This window comes from Neopelma chrysocephalum, unplaced genomic scaffold (assembly GCF_003984885.1).
Source record: "Neopelma chrysocephalum unplaced genomic scaffold, ASM398488v2 Primary Assembly neopelma1_22, whole genome shotgun sequence".
Classification (NCBI taxonomy): Eukaryota; Metazoa; Chordata; class Aves; order Passeriformes; family Pipridae; genus Neopelma; species Neopelma chrysocephalum.
The window spans coordinates 23,472,146-23,490,004 of record NW_020897689.1 but is presented as its reverse complement, the minus strand read 5'-3'; the positions used below and the strand labels follow the sequence as shown (position 1 = coordinate 23,490,004).

The window sequence follows — 17,859 nt, the reverse complement described above, 5'->3', positions numbered from 1 at the left end:
CTGTTCAAAGCTGGTTGCTGTTTGAAGCAACAAATCTACCTTTCTATTTGCTCCCCAGCATTTTCTAACAAGAGCTTAAAACAAATGGTAACATATCCTTTACCTACCTCCTCACCCTTAAATGACAATTCAACATTAATACACATCATAAAGCCACCTTTACCAGGCAGTAGTAGTCTGACAGTTTTAACACCAAGAGATCTCACAGTAAAGAGGGAGAGAGAAAGCACGAAAGTGAATGCACAGATGGTGGGAGGGGACACAGGGTGCTCTCAGCAGGCTACAGTAGAGATGCATTAACTCCACAGAGGGATAAGGGCTTCCCACCAGTACAGTCATGAATTATAACTGAGCATGGGAGTGAGTTCTTAGTGCCTGTCTCACAGCAAATATACTGTTCCATTTTCCTGCACAATCACCTTTCACCTTTACAAATGCAAAGCAAAGCAAAATGCACCACTAATATTTAACAATATCCCAGGTTCTTTATCTTACATAGCTCATATCTACACACAGGAAGTATGGGTGCGAAGCAGAGTATTCACTGACACAGAGTATTCCTGAGCAAATTTACACACCCATGATCCATGCATGTGTCTAGCAAATCCGCTGCAAAATGAGACTATAACAACACAGATAAACAACTAAAGCTGCACGTAGATATGTGTGTAACTCAGCAGTATTGGTTCATGAGAACTGAGTCATCTCTTTCTCTCTTCCTTTGTTAACAGGGTGGAGGACACTCAATTTCAGCTTTGAACACAAAGGAATCTCAACGTAAAAAAAACCCACAAGAGCCTGCAAAACCCACTCTTTTTTGATCTCTGTTTGATAAAGCATGGGGATACCAAGCTCAATAACATGGAGAAAAGCTAAACTTAAAAGTTGTTCCTCCTGGTTCGGGTTTTGTAACGAACAGTTCGAGATGTGTAGCCATCTGCATCTGAGTCTTTTTCTCTAATGTTTTTAATGGAGTGGCCCAATGATGCTCTTCCCCTGCCCCTGCAAAAAAAAAAAAAAAAAAAAAAGGAAAAAAAAAAGAGTAGAAAAGCCACCACTCTTGAGCCAAGATTGCTGTTTACTGGAGTGTCTCTTTATGAATCACTGACCACACCTTGTTTTCCCAAACTATCTGCACCTCCTCCTTAGGGGAATTCATCCCCTCCCAACTTTCCTCCTACTCAATGAACCTATCAATGGAGAAAACTTGTTACTTTAGGCAGCTGAAAATTTGACCAATTTTAAAGGATTCATTTACCATGCTTTTCACTTTTGTTTAAATCCTCAGTGTTTCTGTTCTAAATGACAGCACGGCAAGCACTGCTTTTAAGCACTATTCATCTTGCCTACCACATCTCAGTCTTTCACACAGACGGTTGCTCTCTCTTCAACAATGGAGCCTTACTCCTTTATAGCTTGAGGGCAGAGACTCTCACTGGCTGTAGACTTGCTGCAAATATCACAATAAAGGACACAAATGTGAATTTCTCATAAAATACAGGTTTGGCTCTGGAGGTACCTTGCTTTAGAAAACTCTGTCAAGAGCAGACAATATATCTTTCTCCAAAAAGCACGGCAGCCACACAGTTGAAAGAGCTTTTCCAAATGATCTAACATGTCAATGGAATCAGGATGCTTGTGAATTTTACACTTTTCTCCACTTTAGGTCTCTAATCGATATTTTAGCTTCCTTCACACTTAATATACTCAATGTTGGTTTGGCAGCATGTCTTCAGAACATAAAAAAAAAAATCTCTGGAGCTTGAGGAGATGCTCTGTGGTGCAACAAAGTAGGGTTTGAACCACAGATCTTCAGAAGTGGCAGGTTTGCTGCTACCAAGCCCCTCTACCTATGCTTTTAGTGCACGGAAAACACAGAGGGGTGAGGATGCTGGAGTATATGGGAGCCATGGCAACATTGTACCAGGACTGTGGAGGGAAGAGGGGGCAGACCTCGAGCCTTAAACTTGCAGTGATAATGGTGTGTCATCACTTGTTGGGAAATGACAGGACCAGTGGAAAGTGGAACAAGGAATGAGGAGCTTAGTCACAGGGATGGAGTGAGGGGGGCCAGCAGTGGGGTAGGGGGAAGGGAAGCAGATTTGCAGAACTGGCCACGAAGCTCCTCAATACACCATAGCTGGATGCTTCATAAAGTCACACTGATGGCAGTCCCGGAGATGGCCATCTGTTGTCAGCTCTGGGCCAGATGAAAGATAATATAATGGCAGCTACTGGTAGTTAACAGCAGGGCAGTTGTAGGAAGGAATGCGTCCTAGAATGAAGAAGTGGTGCTTCCTGTTTAGCACAGAAAATCAGTCATCGATATCAACCACATTAGCAAGAAATTAATGGGTGGACATTTAGGAGAACTGAACTGATGTACCAGGGAAATTATTCATAGGCAAACAGTGCTTATTTCTTCTGCTTAGTCCAGGTGTATGTGCCAACTGATCTGACTAATGGCAAGGTGTAGGCTGAAACGTTCAGGGCACAGATGATAAAACCTCATTTTCTGCAAAGGGCAGAATTCCATTTCTAATGATTATCTGTGGGTCAGGGAATACATTTGCTGCTTTCCCTGCCCTGAATCTACGACAGGACTCCCTGATGTTCACTGAGGTTTCCATAAGGACTGAGGATAGAAATTGGCCTTCATGTAATAACAGAAATTCCCCTTATTATTACCATGATTTATTTTTACAAGTGCCTTATCATTATTATCAGCATCACTCAGAAGAAAAAATGTTTGCCTTCCCAAGTACTATTATTTCTATCTTGTTTCTTTCTTTGTCTTATAATCTCCTTTCTACTTTTCTTCTACTCCTTTGCCTTTTGTTCTCTTCTTATTCTGCCTTTCTGTGCCTTTTTCTTTCTGCAGCAACTTTTGATTTGTTTCTTTAGGCTGAAACCTTGCACACCTCGCTGTTCCATTTGCTAAAAAATCAGAAATTATAATTTTAATGTTGACATGTAACATCACTGAGAGTCAACACTTAAAAAGACAAAGGATTAGTGGCACTTATCTTCTGATTGCCATGGTTTCATGCTGCTTTCAGACTGGAGACAACAAACTTCATTTAATATTTTTGCATGACACAGTCTTTGCAGTCATAAAGATTACAAACTGTACTATATGACCTCATTCTGCAAAATCTATTTAATGTGGACCATACAAGTCAATATGGAGAACAGAATCAAAGTATGGGTAATTTTTTTTTTAATAGATACTTATATTTTGCAAAAAGAATCCTGCCACACAAGAGCATAAACAGGAAGAAGTAAGCAAAATAGGGACATATACGTTTTTCGGTATGACTCTATCCCCCTTCGAAGAGAAGGAATATATATTTTTGCTTATTTTTGCATGGGCATGTCATGGGTGTATAGCTCAGTACTTAGTTTGGACAGTATATTTAGTTTTTGGTATTTTACCATTTTACTATTCCTTAAGTCTGAATTTCTTTTCAAGATTAAAATGGTGTATTTAAAGGCAATATTCATCACTTAACTGCTACACTAAGTCAATTAATTCTATATTTTCATCAATAATATCACTCAAGCATCTGAAAAAACAAACCCATAATTTTGATTCAATTGCTCCAGAAATTTAAGGAATGTTTTCTCAGGAAATGTATAAGGGATGTTGTGAACACATTGTTTCCTGCTTATTTACAGGACAAAGTGCAGAAAATTTCACAGGCTGACTGCAGAGTTACAAGTATATGAAGTAGGTGGAGACAAGTAAAATGCATTAATACTAAGCTCATCTTTGACAAGCACTATTTAGTGAAATCAAAATGGTCCCTGAAAAACTCTGGCACTTTGGGCTTGGTGGGCTTTGCAATGTGCTATAAATATTTATGAACTAATGAAGTACCCACAGGGAGTGTTTACATTTGAATAGGCCAATCAAAGGCGGGTGAACTCACAAGCTCCAAACCTGGAAATTTCTTATTTAGAAAAGAATTACCGCATGAAAACCTAATGTGGCCGTAACACCCCTAAATCCCCAGGAGGGAAGGGGCACTGGAAGGGAATTCAAAGTATTCTTTTTGTGTTTAAACTTTGTTTGACATTGAAGCAAAAGACTTGCAGGGGAAACACTTTGAAGGTATGTCCTTAAAGAGCTAATGCATGAGTGCCTCCACCCTGTTTCTCTTGATTGCCTTTTTGAGAAAATTTGCAAGGAAAATAATTCTCCCTTCTAGGGGAAAAAGTCTCAAATCTCAGGAACACAAGCCCGAATTTTTTAAATCTTGAAAGACATGGAAAAATACTCAATGCACATACTAGTGCACATGTATCTGTCTGAAACAGAACACACAGTAAGGGAAAAAAAAATGCTCAAACTTGCATGCAGTTAGCATGCAGCTCTATCTAGTTCCCTCAAAACACAAGCATAAATTACAATCCTAGTATCTCTGGAACACATATTATTATCATCATTCTCACTCATGACATGGAGAACATGCATGGTTATGTATAGCAAGACAGTACCTGACCTTAGAATTGAATCCAGCTCTCCTGATTCCTAGGCATTTGTTCTGAGAAAAGCTACCCGACTGTCTGCTAAGGACTAAGGCCAACATTAATGCATTTGGTGTCAGTATTTAGGCATCAAAAGTGTTTTGCTGAAACCTTAAACGGCGCTATGGCTGCTCAGCACCTATGCTTTTGTGAAGGTTCCTGACTCCAAGCATGTTTGACCTGATTTCCTGAGGTACTCAGCACCAACATCTTGCCTGGCCTTAACTGCAGCTGGAGGTGCTCAGCACCCTCTCAGAAATAGGCCACTGAATCTGAAAATGTTGGCCTAAAGCTTTGACTGTTAATTGGATTCCAGGTAGGCTTCTTTTTAAGAAGAGCTGACAAAGTTATTCCCTGCTGGCTCCTGGCCTTTGGGGCCTAGAAAGCCAACATTTATGTTCCACTCCTCACCCTAAGAGTTTGGGGACCTAGAAATGCCAGAATTAATCTCCAGTTTAACTTTAAAAAATGTTTTGAGGCCATTTCTTTGTGAAGAAAACATCCTGCAGGTTTGAAAGTTTCGTCCCTGTTTTTGTGTAAAGAGTATAAATTATTCATGGTCTCCCTTGCTGTCATGGAAGTCTTGGGACCTACATGATACACAGACTCAACCATTGTGGGGGCCTTGACAAAACAATCCTAGATGGAGGTAGTAGTGCCCCTGCTGCTATGGCTGATGCTATTCCCACACCAATCTCTTTCCCAGCTGGCCCCAGAAGGCCTCTGCCACAAGGAGACAACCCCAGCCCAGGTTAATTAGCAGTTTTCTCTAGCTGACCCCCAGATGAGAGAATATAGTGTCTGAATCCCAGTTCTACCACTGTCTCCACTAAAGGTCTCAGTCAAGTCTTTAGTTCTTGAAATAGCCTAGAGCTTTCTTAGTTCTGCTCCAGCTCAGGTCAAGGGTATTTTAAAGGCCGTTTTAAAATGCTGAGATTTTTGGGAGCATTTTACAATGCTGAGATCTTTGGAAAGTTTAACCCTTAAAGAAATGAGGAAGAAACTTGAAGATTAGTTTCAGCAGTGCTAAACTTGGAACGTGAAAATGTTAAAACTGGAAATCCAGAGAAGGACTCACATAAAGCTACATAAAACTTCCCAAGACTATTCTATACTGCCTCTGCCCTGCTTTGTTTCAGCGGCTTGTACTGGGAGCTAAGAATGTTCTCCTGCTGTTTTAAGTGACATGAGTAACATCTGCTATGAGTGCTTCATTCTTTCTTTCATCCTTTCCCTGGGGAAGGAACTGTGTATTTTGTTTTGGTAGAGCTCTGTTTTTGTGGATTGGGATTTTGGGGAAGGTTTAGAAATCTACATGCAGGTACATATTTACATGAGCGAAGGGAGCCTTTGGCACATCTGGGTGCACCCTGTTCTTAAAAGTGTAAGTTGAGGACATTCATAGTAATACTTAACTGCTGTGGAAGTCTGTTCCACACTCCCAGGCCAGGTTGTGAGAAAATTCTAGCTCCTGAGCAAACAAGCTTCAGCTCTTTGATAAAAATGCTCACAAAGTAGGGTTGTCAACTACCACTTTGTTACCAAATGGGAAGAACTTCTCAAGTCATCTCTGAGATGTGCTTGTCCCAGTCCTCCAAGAATATTAAGGATTGCATCTTGGAGCAAAACTGGACAAACATGTAGGAAGGCAGTGTAGACAGCAAGAGAGCTGGTGAATATGCTCCTGGTCTCCTTTGCTACCGAGGGCCAGTGCTGCAGCTCTCTGTATTAGCTGGAACATCCTACAGGCTGATGGCTTCATGCCCAGGTATTCTGTGCTGATGGAGTCCAGATGGGAAGCAGCAAGGGCGTGAATCACTGAGGCCAGGTCCCTTTTGAACAGGATGGGAAGCAACTGCTGATCCAATTATTTCTTGCCCTAGTTTTCATGTCTGTAAAGTAAGGACACTTAACTGCCCCAGGGGCAACTAATTATTAGTCACAAAATGTTAAGTAAATGTTCTAATTCACCAAAAAGAGAGATAATTCTTGTATTGGGCAAAATGGTGCTGACAGATCATGTAGTCTTGGCTAGCATCATATGCAAAACTATTGTCATTGATAAAACACTGAAAAAACCTGTTCAACTATTCAGCAATTCTACCAGACATTGGTACCTGTCTGATCCAGCAACATCTGCAAAAAACTAAAATTAATTCCTTCACTCTGGGTAACACCCCACAAGAGCATCTTGTTCCTCCCCACAAACACCACAGTATGTTGTGTCCCTGGAAGTGTTCAAGGCCAGGTTGGACTGGGCTTTGAGCAACCTGGTCTTGTGGAAGGTGTCCCTGCCCATGGCAGGGGGTTGGAACTAAATGATCTTTCATGTCCCTTCTGACCCAAACCATTCTATGATTCTACGGAAGTAACACTAGGACCAGAAATAGGAAAGGAATGGCTACTCCTCATCAGAGACAAGGGAGGCACAAACATCAGTTCAAACATGTAGGCCTAAGTCCAAAGACTAAGGCAAAAAAAACAGGTGCTGGAAATAGCATGTGGACAGGAAAAAGAAGTTTTATTAGGCATGAATTCCTTTATCGCTTAATGAAAATTCAATACTAATATAACTTAGTGATAAGGTTCCTTAACTTCTTTATTAATTAAAAATTCTGTATTATGGATGATGGATGGAGATGACTGTTTTAGTTATATCCACCCTGTACAGAGAACTGCATGGTCCAGGTGTTCAATTAGAAGATTTTCAACTTCTGGGAGAAAATTACATTTACCTTGCAATTTTATTATCTGATATCTAAATTTTAAAGATTGTTACAAGCCTATATTCCTATAGCCTATTCTTTCTGAACAGGAGTCAGAAAATGCTAAGCAAAGAATTGTATTGGGTCAAACACCAAGTTAAGCACCATTATAATGCATTTATTTTCTGTATTCTTGAATTCATTCCCTTTAATTATCAGCTGTACCATACATGTGGATACGGCTTCTTGCTATTGTGTTCTGCCCTGCTTTACCTTGTCCATGTTCTCACTCTGCCTGCCCTACAACCATGGAGTGCTGTCTTCTAATCTGAAATGATTAGCATCTCCCACGCATGGGAGAAGCACTGTAGATGCACATTTAAATTAAAAACAAGGAACAGTTCTTGATAGAGGGAATAAATATACTGTTACGCTGCAAGCCCCAACACAAAGCACAACAATGTGAAAGGATAGAGAAGCATAACCTGGAGGCTAGTTGCCAAAGATTCCACTGCTTCAGCTGGTAGATAAACTGAACAAAGCGATGCCTCCTAGAATAGGTTTTAAATGAGAGTGGGCTGGAGATCAATGTATTTTCAGCAGAAGCAGACTCCAAATGTCAGTACCTACTGCTCTGCCTAAGTGCTCTGCTGCCCTTTCACCAGCCTGGGTTGGTAACTGAAGGTAAGCACAGCAAGCTAGTGATCCCAACAAATAAATGCAAATGGCATGATGGTACTGCACTTTTTAAAACATAATGTGTTCTCAGCTGGGGTGGGGCTACCCGAGTTAATTAAAATAATAAACATAATGAATTAAGTGAATAAGAAAATTAATGCCTTGTCATTTTTGCAAGTGTAGGTAAGCCAGAAAGAGGCTGTCTCTAAGGGTATGAAGATGTGGTCTATTAAGAGCCTTCTGCAGCATGCAACCATCAACACACTGATTGTCCTTTAGTCAATGTAGAGCAGAATTTGTTTCCCTGTAGCAACATTCTCCTGTGTCCTTCACTAGAAAACCAGGTGCTTCAGTTATGTTGATGTTTCAATGAACTAGGCTTAGATGGAGAAAGCAAAATCTTGCCCTGGTCTTGGGCAGGAATAAATTTTGAGTGGAAAAACATGTAGGTTTATTACAATATAAAAGCTGAAGGCAACTGCTTGGGACTTCATGGATTTTGAAATGAAAGCATATTCTAGGGAGGATAGACTTGTAGGGACTACAACTACACTGTGTTTTGCATCTTCATATTTCAGTTACCTATTCTGCTTTTTAAAATCCAATCTGAATTCTACTGTTAAAGTAATTTCTATCTCGTGTTCCTGTTTCTTTGTTTTCATAATTGTCTTTTGCATACCTGCACCTTCTCTCTTCCTGATTTTTTTTCTTTCTTTCCTTTCGGTATTTCTTCCCTAACAATCTCTCCTTTCTCTTTCCAGAACTGCTGCTATTTCTACTTTTTTTGATTAATCAAAATGAATATCAGTGAGTCAAATTTATTTTTTTTTCTGAAAAAGCAGTTTCACCTTATTGGAAATACTTTGCAGAAAAGCTCAAAAAGTATTTTGACAAAAAACAATTAAAGAAAATTATTAAAAACCCACAAAACCCCAAACATGTTGTGAAAGAAACACTCAAAAAAGTAGTTTCTGACCTTTCCTCGTACTGCTCAGTTTCTCCTTTATTTTTTCCCACAAGTCCAATAGATTTCTACAGAATCCAGACCCTTTTCTGACTTCAGAACTCAATCTTGCTTCTTTCTGTCCATCATTATGTATGAGTGTCTTTTTCCCTAAATGTCCAACTTTTTATTTTCTTTTCCTTGTCTTTCTCTTCCACTTTGTGTCAGAACTTGCATGCAATACCTGGTACAGATTGTAAATGAAACAGCTTTGGATCTATTAAAAACACGAGAGAGATACTGTCAGGCACCTTGGAGTGTTACAGGGGTACTGCAGGTATTGCAGGAGTTCCCATGACCAAGGGGTCCACTCAGAAAGAGGTAGGGAAGGCTATCAGAAAGGCCTTGTTGCATATTGTTTTAATGCAGAAAGAAATCAGGAAAGAGAAAATGCAGTGCGATCAACATAAATACCAATCTCACACACAATGAATTCATGCATAGTATGAATGCTCAGATTTCTTTTTTCTCCAATGAAGTATTTCATATTGTCATGCCAAACATTAATATCATGTTCAGAGCACATAAAATTTTCAGTAAATGAAATACTAAGTGGGCACATATGTACACATATCTCACTAGTCTTTTGCCTCTGTTGATGAGATTAAATCCAGATCCGGTCCAATGCAAAATTAATTGCGGACACCTCAGTCAAAGGAGTTAAGAGATGGGGGCTCATGCTAGAAAAAACTACTGAAAAACTGTAAGTGCTGAAAAATTTCTTGACTCCAACAAGATCTCATGGCAGACCGTATAGGAAAGGCTTTACTATGGAAATATTTCTCCTTGCTCATCTGTATAGACCATCAAGGACCTTGAAAATTTTTCCTCTGTTAACCGTTCCTAATACTTTAATATAAACTGCAGTTGTCTCAAAGTGTAACAATACATCAGGAATAACACACCACCCCTTCTCACTGCAGGACACACACTGCAGAATGTTAATACACAGTAAATAATCCCTTCATCCAAATTGTTTTCAGATCTTGTTCAACATTTCTTTCTTCATCTCTGTCCTTTTGTTGACTGCTAATAAACAGTACCATTACAAGTCTGACAACAGCCCACAAAAAGACAGTGTACTATTCATCCAACCCTATTTTCCCCCCAACCAAGTTAAAAGATAAATTCTGTCTACTTCCCCCCTCCCTCCATCACTACACTCCTACTTCAGTTTAGCTTTTCACATTTAAAGAGAAAAGAATATATTTATTTTGCATTTCACAGCTTTACTAAATGTTTTATGGATATCAAACAGAAAAATAGGATGCCCATTTCTCTCTCCTAGAGAATATCTTGAGCTGCAACAACCTACATCACAAGAATCCAAAGATGGCTCCTGAAATTCAGGTCGGTACCAGGTGGCTTTCTGCCAGCACCTTTTTGAAGCAGCATGGGTTGAATCACCTGCAATTTCTCTTGTCCTTTCCTCATTCCCATCCTGATGATAAGCAAGTATTGAGGAGGTCATGGTAAGTAAAGCTTTGAACTCAGCTATCAAATAGATAATGCTATTATAACCCCCAGGTAATAAGTGTACCTGCAGCTCTGTTTGGAAGAAGAACTTCTGTGGGCACTGTGTGCAGTCATAGATCTTGTCCTCTTGTCCATGGGCTGAGAAAATATGCTGCTGCAACTTGTTTGCTTGGACAAACACTGGAATATTAGACAAACAACAATATTTTCATTGTTTTGTATTACAAGTGAAGAATTTTTTATAAACAATCTCCCATTAACACTCAGCAATTCCAAGACATAAAATTAGACTAGTGCACTCTGATTTCACCTTACACTGCTGCTATAATGGGTACTGATGCATGTTATTTATCTACAAAGTGTGATCCTTCTTCTGAAATGAATTGAAACAGATCTCTTCTTTAAGGAAAAAAATCAACTAAGGTAAAAAAAAGACCCTAATAGGACAGCCAATGAAGATTTCAAATATGAAGAATCTAAAAATGCCATTTCCTGTTCAGAGTTATTTTTTCATGCTTACTGCACTTTGATTGAATACACACAAAACTTATTTCCTAGCAACCAACAGGTTTGGAAAGCACAGATGCCAGAGTCCTGTTTACTCTGTGTGCCTAAAGTTAAAGCTAACAAACAGCTCTGTATTTAAATGTGTTAATGCTAAAAATTATATCCCACAGCTACACTGGGGCAATGTCTATAAATGTGAAACAGAACTGAAGGTAAATTCTCTTTGGATACTTTAAGATCAACTCTGCCTACACACTGAATGCAAGGGTTTCAATAATATAAACATGTTCAATTTTAATGACTACAAAACAAGGCCCTAAGACTGTGTAACAGTTTACCTAGGAGACATACTATTAATAATTAAATTGTATATGCCAGAGGCAGTGTTTGGGTTGGCAGCACTGACTTCTGATGGATGCCTGGTGCACTGTGACCTAAAAAAGTTTGCATCTACAATATTAATCTGTATAGGCAGGGAAAGGATTTATTAAAGATGCTGGCATTTGACTTTGACTCCACTCCTAATCATTAAAATTATTCTAATTGCAAGGCAACAAAAAACAACAGAATATTGTTCTTCTGAGTCATACATTTTAATCACATTTCTCATTACCCTGGAAAAAAAAAGATCAGATTCCATTTTCCATATAAAACTTATATTGGTGATTTTTACTTCTTGTTAATATTCTAGCAAGATGTGCTGAAATAATTTAATGTCATATTGCTAATAAAGCATCATTGTTTATGATTAATGCTTGCTGTCTATTTACCCCATCAGCAAAAAGCAAAAAAGTATTTCACAAAGATTGGAATCGACTTATCTCCATATTCTTTAACACATTTTACAAGGCTACTGGCTCAAAAATTAAAGGATTAGCTTTATCAGGGATCTTGCCCACATGGAAAAACCTCAGTGGGTACTCTTTACATATGCAAGTTTTTATGTTGCGTTTACAACACCCCAAACTTGGAAATTGAAGAGCCATCATTACATTAAAAAAAAATCACATCATAAAGTGTAAACAAAGAAAAGGAAAAAAATTAGTAAAATCAGTAATAAAACGAAAACCTCAAAATGATTCTTAACAGAAAGAATTACTGAACACAGACACCTCACAGATGAACTGTTCATGGTAGTGCTGTCCATGCTCAGACATTTTTATGAAAAGCTGTGCAGTGAAGATGAACTCTGTATTTTTTTAATTTTATAATCCACAGAAATGTGTGAAACCTGAACACAGTGAGGTAATAATCATCACCAGACACTGTATCTGAAAGATGAAAAATTCAAATTTAATTTTCCTCTGTAGCACTTGCTTAAGGTTTTATTGGGAGGGGAGCTGCCAAACAAAGAGAAGTAAAAGGAAGGTATTAAAGGGTCAATTTGCTTATCAATGAAAATCCTTCACTCCCATTAATGGAGAACAGAAACCTTGAATGGCTTCCAGAATTAGCATGCCATTGATGTGAGAATACCCAAAGTGTGTTTTGTCATGTTTGTGATTAACTTTGATTTTCATCTTTTAAAGCAAAATTGGGCATGCAAGCTTCATATTAACACTTACGCTTTAAGTTATCATTTTATGAAATGTTCTACTAAGAATTCCTTAAAAAAACTCACAACAACTCAGTAGGCATCCTTTTAATGTGTTTTCATTTCTAACAACAGCATTTTTCTGTTCTTCATTATGGCCCAAACACTGCAGTGCTTAGCCCTACTGGGTCAAGTTATTTTCTCACTTGGGTTTTACTACTGAATAACACCACTGACTTCAGGAGGATTATTCCACACTTGGACCTGTGTCAGGGGAGAGCAGAACTTGACTTGTGGCAAGACAGCATGGTTTGCTTTCTAAAGCACATTACAAGGGTGTTCCTTCTCACCACAAGCCAACAAACACACGCATGTGGGCTTTCTTACCCGATCAGAGGAGAATGCTGCTTTACAGACTAAGCCTGGGAACTAAGGCCAAGTTCTGCTCTGATTTTTTTTTGTTTTAGATGAGACATCTTTAGCTTTAAAGCACAAATTTATAGACAGTTTTAACCTTGGCAAGTTTGGAACACTGAAGTGATGAACATGATACTGTCGAAGGTAACAGACTACCACTTCTGTAATTATAAAAAAACTCAAACTTCCGATAGAAGAGCTTGAAATGCAGTTCTTACAGATGAATGCCTGACCTTCCAAAGAGCTCAGCTTTCTAAATGATTTCTAATCAATATTACTAATGAGTGAAATGCAATGTTCGCTCCTAAAACAGATCTAATGCCAGCACAAGATACATTTTCCAGTGGAGTTCTGCAAGGTCAAGCTAAGGGCATGACTGGGACAAGCAGTGATGGTCTCCTACCTGTAAAGCACACCGGACATTTGAAGGTGCCCCCCATGCCTTCAAAACTGTGCTCTATCAGGTGGCACTGAAGTTTGGCAGGAGAGTCGAATGTCTGATTGCAGAGTTTGCATTCATGGTTCAGTCCTTCATCTGCAGGAGAAATCAAAGGAAAAGTGAAATGCACCACAGCCCTTACAAAGAGAAAGTCCAACACAATCTATGAACTGGAGAGACTTTTTGTTCTCCTAAGCTCAGGAAACTGGATGCCCCTCAGCACCTACGACTTCTGAAGTGTTCTTTTACCTGGAATGTTTCACAATGTACAAATCTTAACTGGGCATTAAAAGCACAGTTTGTCCACTTAAAATTAGCACCAAACAGAAATGCAGAGCATTAGCCTTCAGTAGGGAATGATGACTATGACCTGAAACATCATAACTTAGCAGAGCCACCCGATCACAACCAAGTACATTTGCAAAACAGCACGTGAGGAATTTAATGCCAATCACACATCATCCCATCTACCATGGATAAGAACCATGAATGCAGTTTTTGGCTCTCTGGCTGAGATGGAGTTTCTTTAACCAGCATGAGAGGGGAGGGCAGTTTATAACTTCACGCCACTCATGCTCCACGTTCTCAGTCCCATGGGCATACATGGAACCTTTTGCAAGCCTCAGGATTTCAAAACTCTCTTTCTGGCAATCCTGGATTTTTTTCTCTTTATTTGCATTTCTCCTCTAAACAGCCCAGAAAAGTCCCTGTGTGCCTTCTGACGCAGCTTTCCCGTCCACGTCCTGTGGCTTTAAAACCCTTCCCGCTCCCTGCTGCTTGTTCCTCTGCTTCCTCCCATTGTCCTCCAAGGCCGGCTGGTGCCTGGCACCAGGTTCCCTTCCTGAGGGTGCTGCAGGATTCATCCACTCTGCCATGAGGGCAGTCAGCGGCTGTCCTACTTAGAAACAGTTGCTAGGTAAGAAGTGGCTTCCAGCCCTGCTGCAGAGGCCTCAATTCCCACAGCACTGCTTAGAAAAGGTCCTTCTGTATGTCACCGGTGTGCTACATGAGTAGCATTGATCTTGCAGGTAAATACTGTATCTGATTATTAAAAAACAAGTAGAAATGGTGAATGGCACAGCTCCTTGCCATTTCTGAGATGGAAAGGAGTGATTTAGGAGAGTGCTCTGTCCATGCCAAACACCTGAACACCAGGTTGCTGGCCTCGCCTTGGACACAGTGCTGCCTGCAGTGATGATTAGTGACTGTGATGACAGGTGTTTGCAGAGGACGGTGAGAGCAGAGACAATGTTTTGTATCCCACACAACAATCCTTCCCACTAGTGCAAAGAGAACATGTCATGGTGTTCCTGCAGCTATGTGGGGCCACATGCCCACTAAAAATGATCCTTAGTGACTTACCAGAATTGAAAAAAATATTAGTGGTAGCCCTCAGCCTTCACTTCCCACTAGTCCAAAAGCTAAATTTCACCTTTGTATAAGTCACGGCATTTTTAGCAAAGGGGGGGAATTAGTAGGCTTTAGACCGTGTGAGCTAACCAGGTGCTGGTGGCCATTCTGCAGGTGGGACTACTCAAAACTACCATTGTGTGGTTTCTATGAGGTGTCAGAGCGCTTCACAATGAGAAGGCAAGGGGCAGACAAAATCCAACAAAGCCAAAGATTTACACTAAATTGGGGTGGGTGATGGAGTGTCTCCTTTGGAGTAAACAGGTAAAAATACACTGACTAGAAATATTTCTATCCTGGCAACAGTCTGTAACTGGGGAGCTCTCCCTTCACTGAACATTCAGCTCTCATAGTGTTCATCTATATGATGCCTCCATTGCCTTTCATGGTACAACTGTGTTTTACATTTAGTAACTGTGAGAGGACTCCATATCAGCTCTTTAAAATGGACACATTGGCACGTGGCCACTTTTCTAACTCTCTTGCTTCCTGTCAGTCTTGACACAACAGGTACAGACAAGCATGGCTGAGCATCATCCATTTATAGACACAGCAAATGGCAGAGTTCCTTGCCTTTTCTAACCAATCCTTGATTAAAACAGTGCTGAATGTTCCTGACTACTTCCACAAGCTGCAGAGCTTTCAGAGGGTGTGAAATGGCAGGCCTGCTCTGAGAGTCAGCTGAAAAATGTCAGTGGTCCTGGCAATCCCATGCCTCCAGACTATTGCCACTGAAGCGCCTGCCTTCATTACCTACATCAGACAGAAGAACTTGACTCCCAGCCTGCCTGACCGGGCACCAATTTATAGCTGGATCCACCGAAGACAGCAAAGGCTCAAGACAATCTCAGCTGTTTTGACACCACAGACTCTCTGGAGAGACTAGAATATGGAGGCTGCTGAGGTACACATCCCATCCAGCCAAACACACTGCTAGTCAGGTACCATTGGCTGATAATACCCTGTGCAAAAGACTCTCAGGCAAAGATTAAGGGTAGGTGACACTTTCTCATCTGGTAGGCGACACCTTTTGTAACTTTTCATAGATAAATTAGCAACCATTTATCAAATATATGCAAACTATTTCATTAGCAGGGAAAATTTCAGCAGATTCTCAAGAGTTTACTGGGATTTGGGGTTTTCCACCATCACTGACAAACCCTTCCAGTATGTTCTGCTTTTGGTACCGCTGAGAGAAGACAAGTATGGCCCATGCAAGCACCATCATGAAGGTGTATGAACTGCATGAAGCAAAAGATCCTGGCATGCACCAGTACGTACATCTAAGAGAGATGGCTGCATCCTCCAGGGCAGGCTGTATGCTGTGTTCTCCCAACAGGCAGCAACCCCTCTGAAAAGAGGAGGAAGGTTCAACAAACCTTTTCTAAATGCCTCTTCTTTCCTGAACTTGTTAATTAATTATGAGGACTGTAAAGACTGACAAACATCATCCAATTATTTCTCCTATATCCATATCCTTGCCGTGCTCATTACCGCACAGATAGTTGTGAAGATGGTGCAAGTCCCCACAAAGGGCAGTTAGGAGCTAAAAAGCCTGTAGGGTAAAGTTTCTCCATCAAACTGTTTGTGCTGATACACACAGTCAAAGCAATTAGGACAAAAGGAGGTCCATCTCAGGATCTTCCACATGTCAAGGTGAAGATAATCGATGACAATTCTCAAATCACAGAGTTACTGTTGGCAAAGTGTAAATGAACCATGCTAATCATTCTTGAGCATGGGAAAACTGAACGGGGAGTTCTTCAAACATTCCAAGGAAGAAAGACTTCCTAAAAAGAAATATTTTCATATGAAGCTACAGAAGACAGAGGAGGCATTTTTTTGTGTGTTTCAATTACCTTGGTTGATGAGGAAAAAGTAGGAAGAATGGCACGGACTTCTGATGCTGAAGCAAAACTTATTTTACTTACACAGAATTTTTACTTTTTCAAGAAGAACTGAACCCCATCAAATGTGACCCTATTGTATTTCTCACGTCACTCAGATTTGAGGTGATCTCGTGATCACAAACATCAAAACCACTTTGATTACTCTATCTTGCAAATCCGATTTTCCTGAAGGCTTATAAACAGGGTTTGAAAAATCCCCTCACCCACTCGCCTGGGGCAGATAGGAAACTTCCCCAGGCAAGAGACATCAATTTGTGCAGAATCTAAGCTTTCTCTTAAAAATAAAATGTTTTTAGTCTACTAGTTCTAAAGACCATATTTAAAATATGACTACATTTGTATAACTAATAGAATAATATTTTTACTAAGTCCCACTGTTCAGGGAGTTATAAACCCCCCCCCTTCACACTCCTTTTCACCCATTTTGTGCACATCACCTGCTCTCAGCTACATTCTTGGGACAAAGGGTAAGGTTCTACTCCTTGAATTTAAGAATGTGAGACCAGCATGATTTAAATTTAAGGGAGACAGCAAAGGTTACAGTATTGGCAGAAGAGCCAGGAGTGCTGGGTTCCATTCCAAACTCTGTCACTGACATACTCTTATCACCTTGGGCATGACAGTATGCCTGTGTTTCTCAGACTACCCATCTTTAAATAAGAGGTGCTAATTTTTAATTTTTACTTTAACAAGCTGACCTAATTAGTATGCCTTAAGACTTTTAATACAACTAAGACAGTGGAACTGGAGAAGAGTCCAGGAGTATATACTATACACAGAAGACCCAGAATCATTGCCATCTGCCTTTGAAAAGGTTTAAGATAATATTTCTAGGCACACAACTGCCTGCTTGCCTGGGTCACACAGCACTGTGGAAGCATGAGGGAACAAGGCTTTGTCCCTGTCCTCTGCTCTCCATAGAAAATTTAAAAGCGCGACCAGCATTTTATCTCCCAGTGGCATGAAAGAGCCAGGGTGTGGTAGTTCTTGCAAAGGTGCCAGATGCAGAAAGAGGATGCAAAAGGCTCTGTTTACATGCTGGCCTCTGTCTAGCTCTTCATGTGTAGCAAACAATTTGATAGGGTGCTATGGAAGTGCAAAATATAATATCATTAATAAGTAAAGGGCCAGTGAAATGTCACATTTTCAGTTTCCATTTGGGATAAATCTCAAATGGAATGGAGTGTCAGATACAGTCCAAGAGGTTCTCCTTCCCTGCAGAACTGCTCTTTGCTCTTACTCAGGAAAAA

General features: G+C 40.1%; 1 protein-coding gene across 7 annotated transcripts in view; it reads right to left on the bottom strand.

The window, feature by feature from the left end:
* Positions 1-17,859, bottom strand: part of ZNF521 (zinc finger protein 521) — a 229,379-nt gene that overhangs the window by 16,457 nt on the left and 195,063 nt on the right. For all 7 annotated transcript variants that reach the window (XM_027675027.1, XM_027675045.1, XM_027674990.1 and 4 more), the window contains 2 exons: positions 13,254-13,385; positions 10,457-10,572 (listed from right to left, as the gene is read on the bottom strand). In XM_027675027.1, the coding sequence (XP_027530828.1) occupies positions 10,457-10,572; positions 13,254-13,385 (248 nt within the window). The remainder of the gene's footprint in view (positions 1-10,456; positions 10,573-13,253; positions 13,386-17,859) is intronic.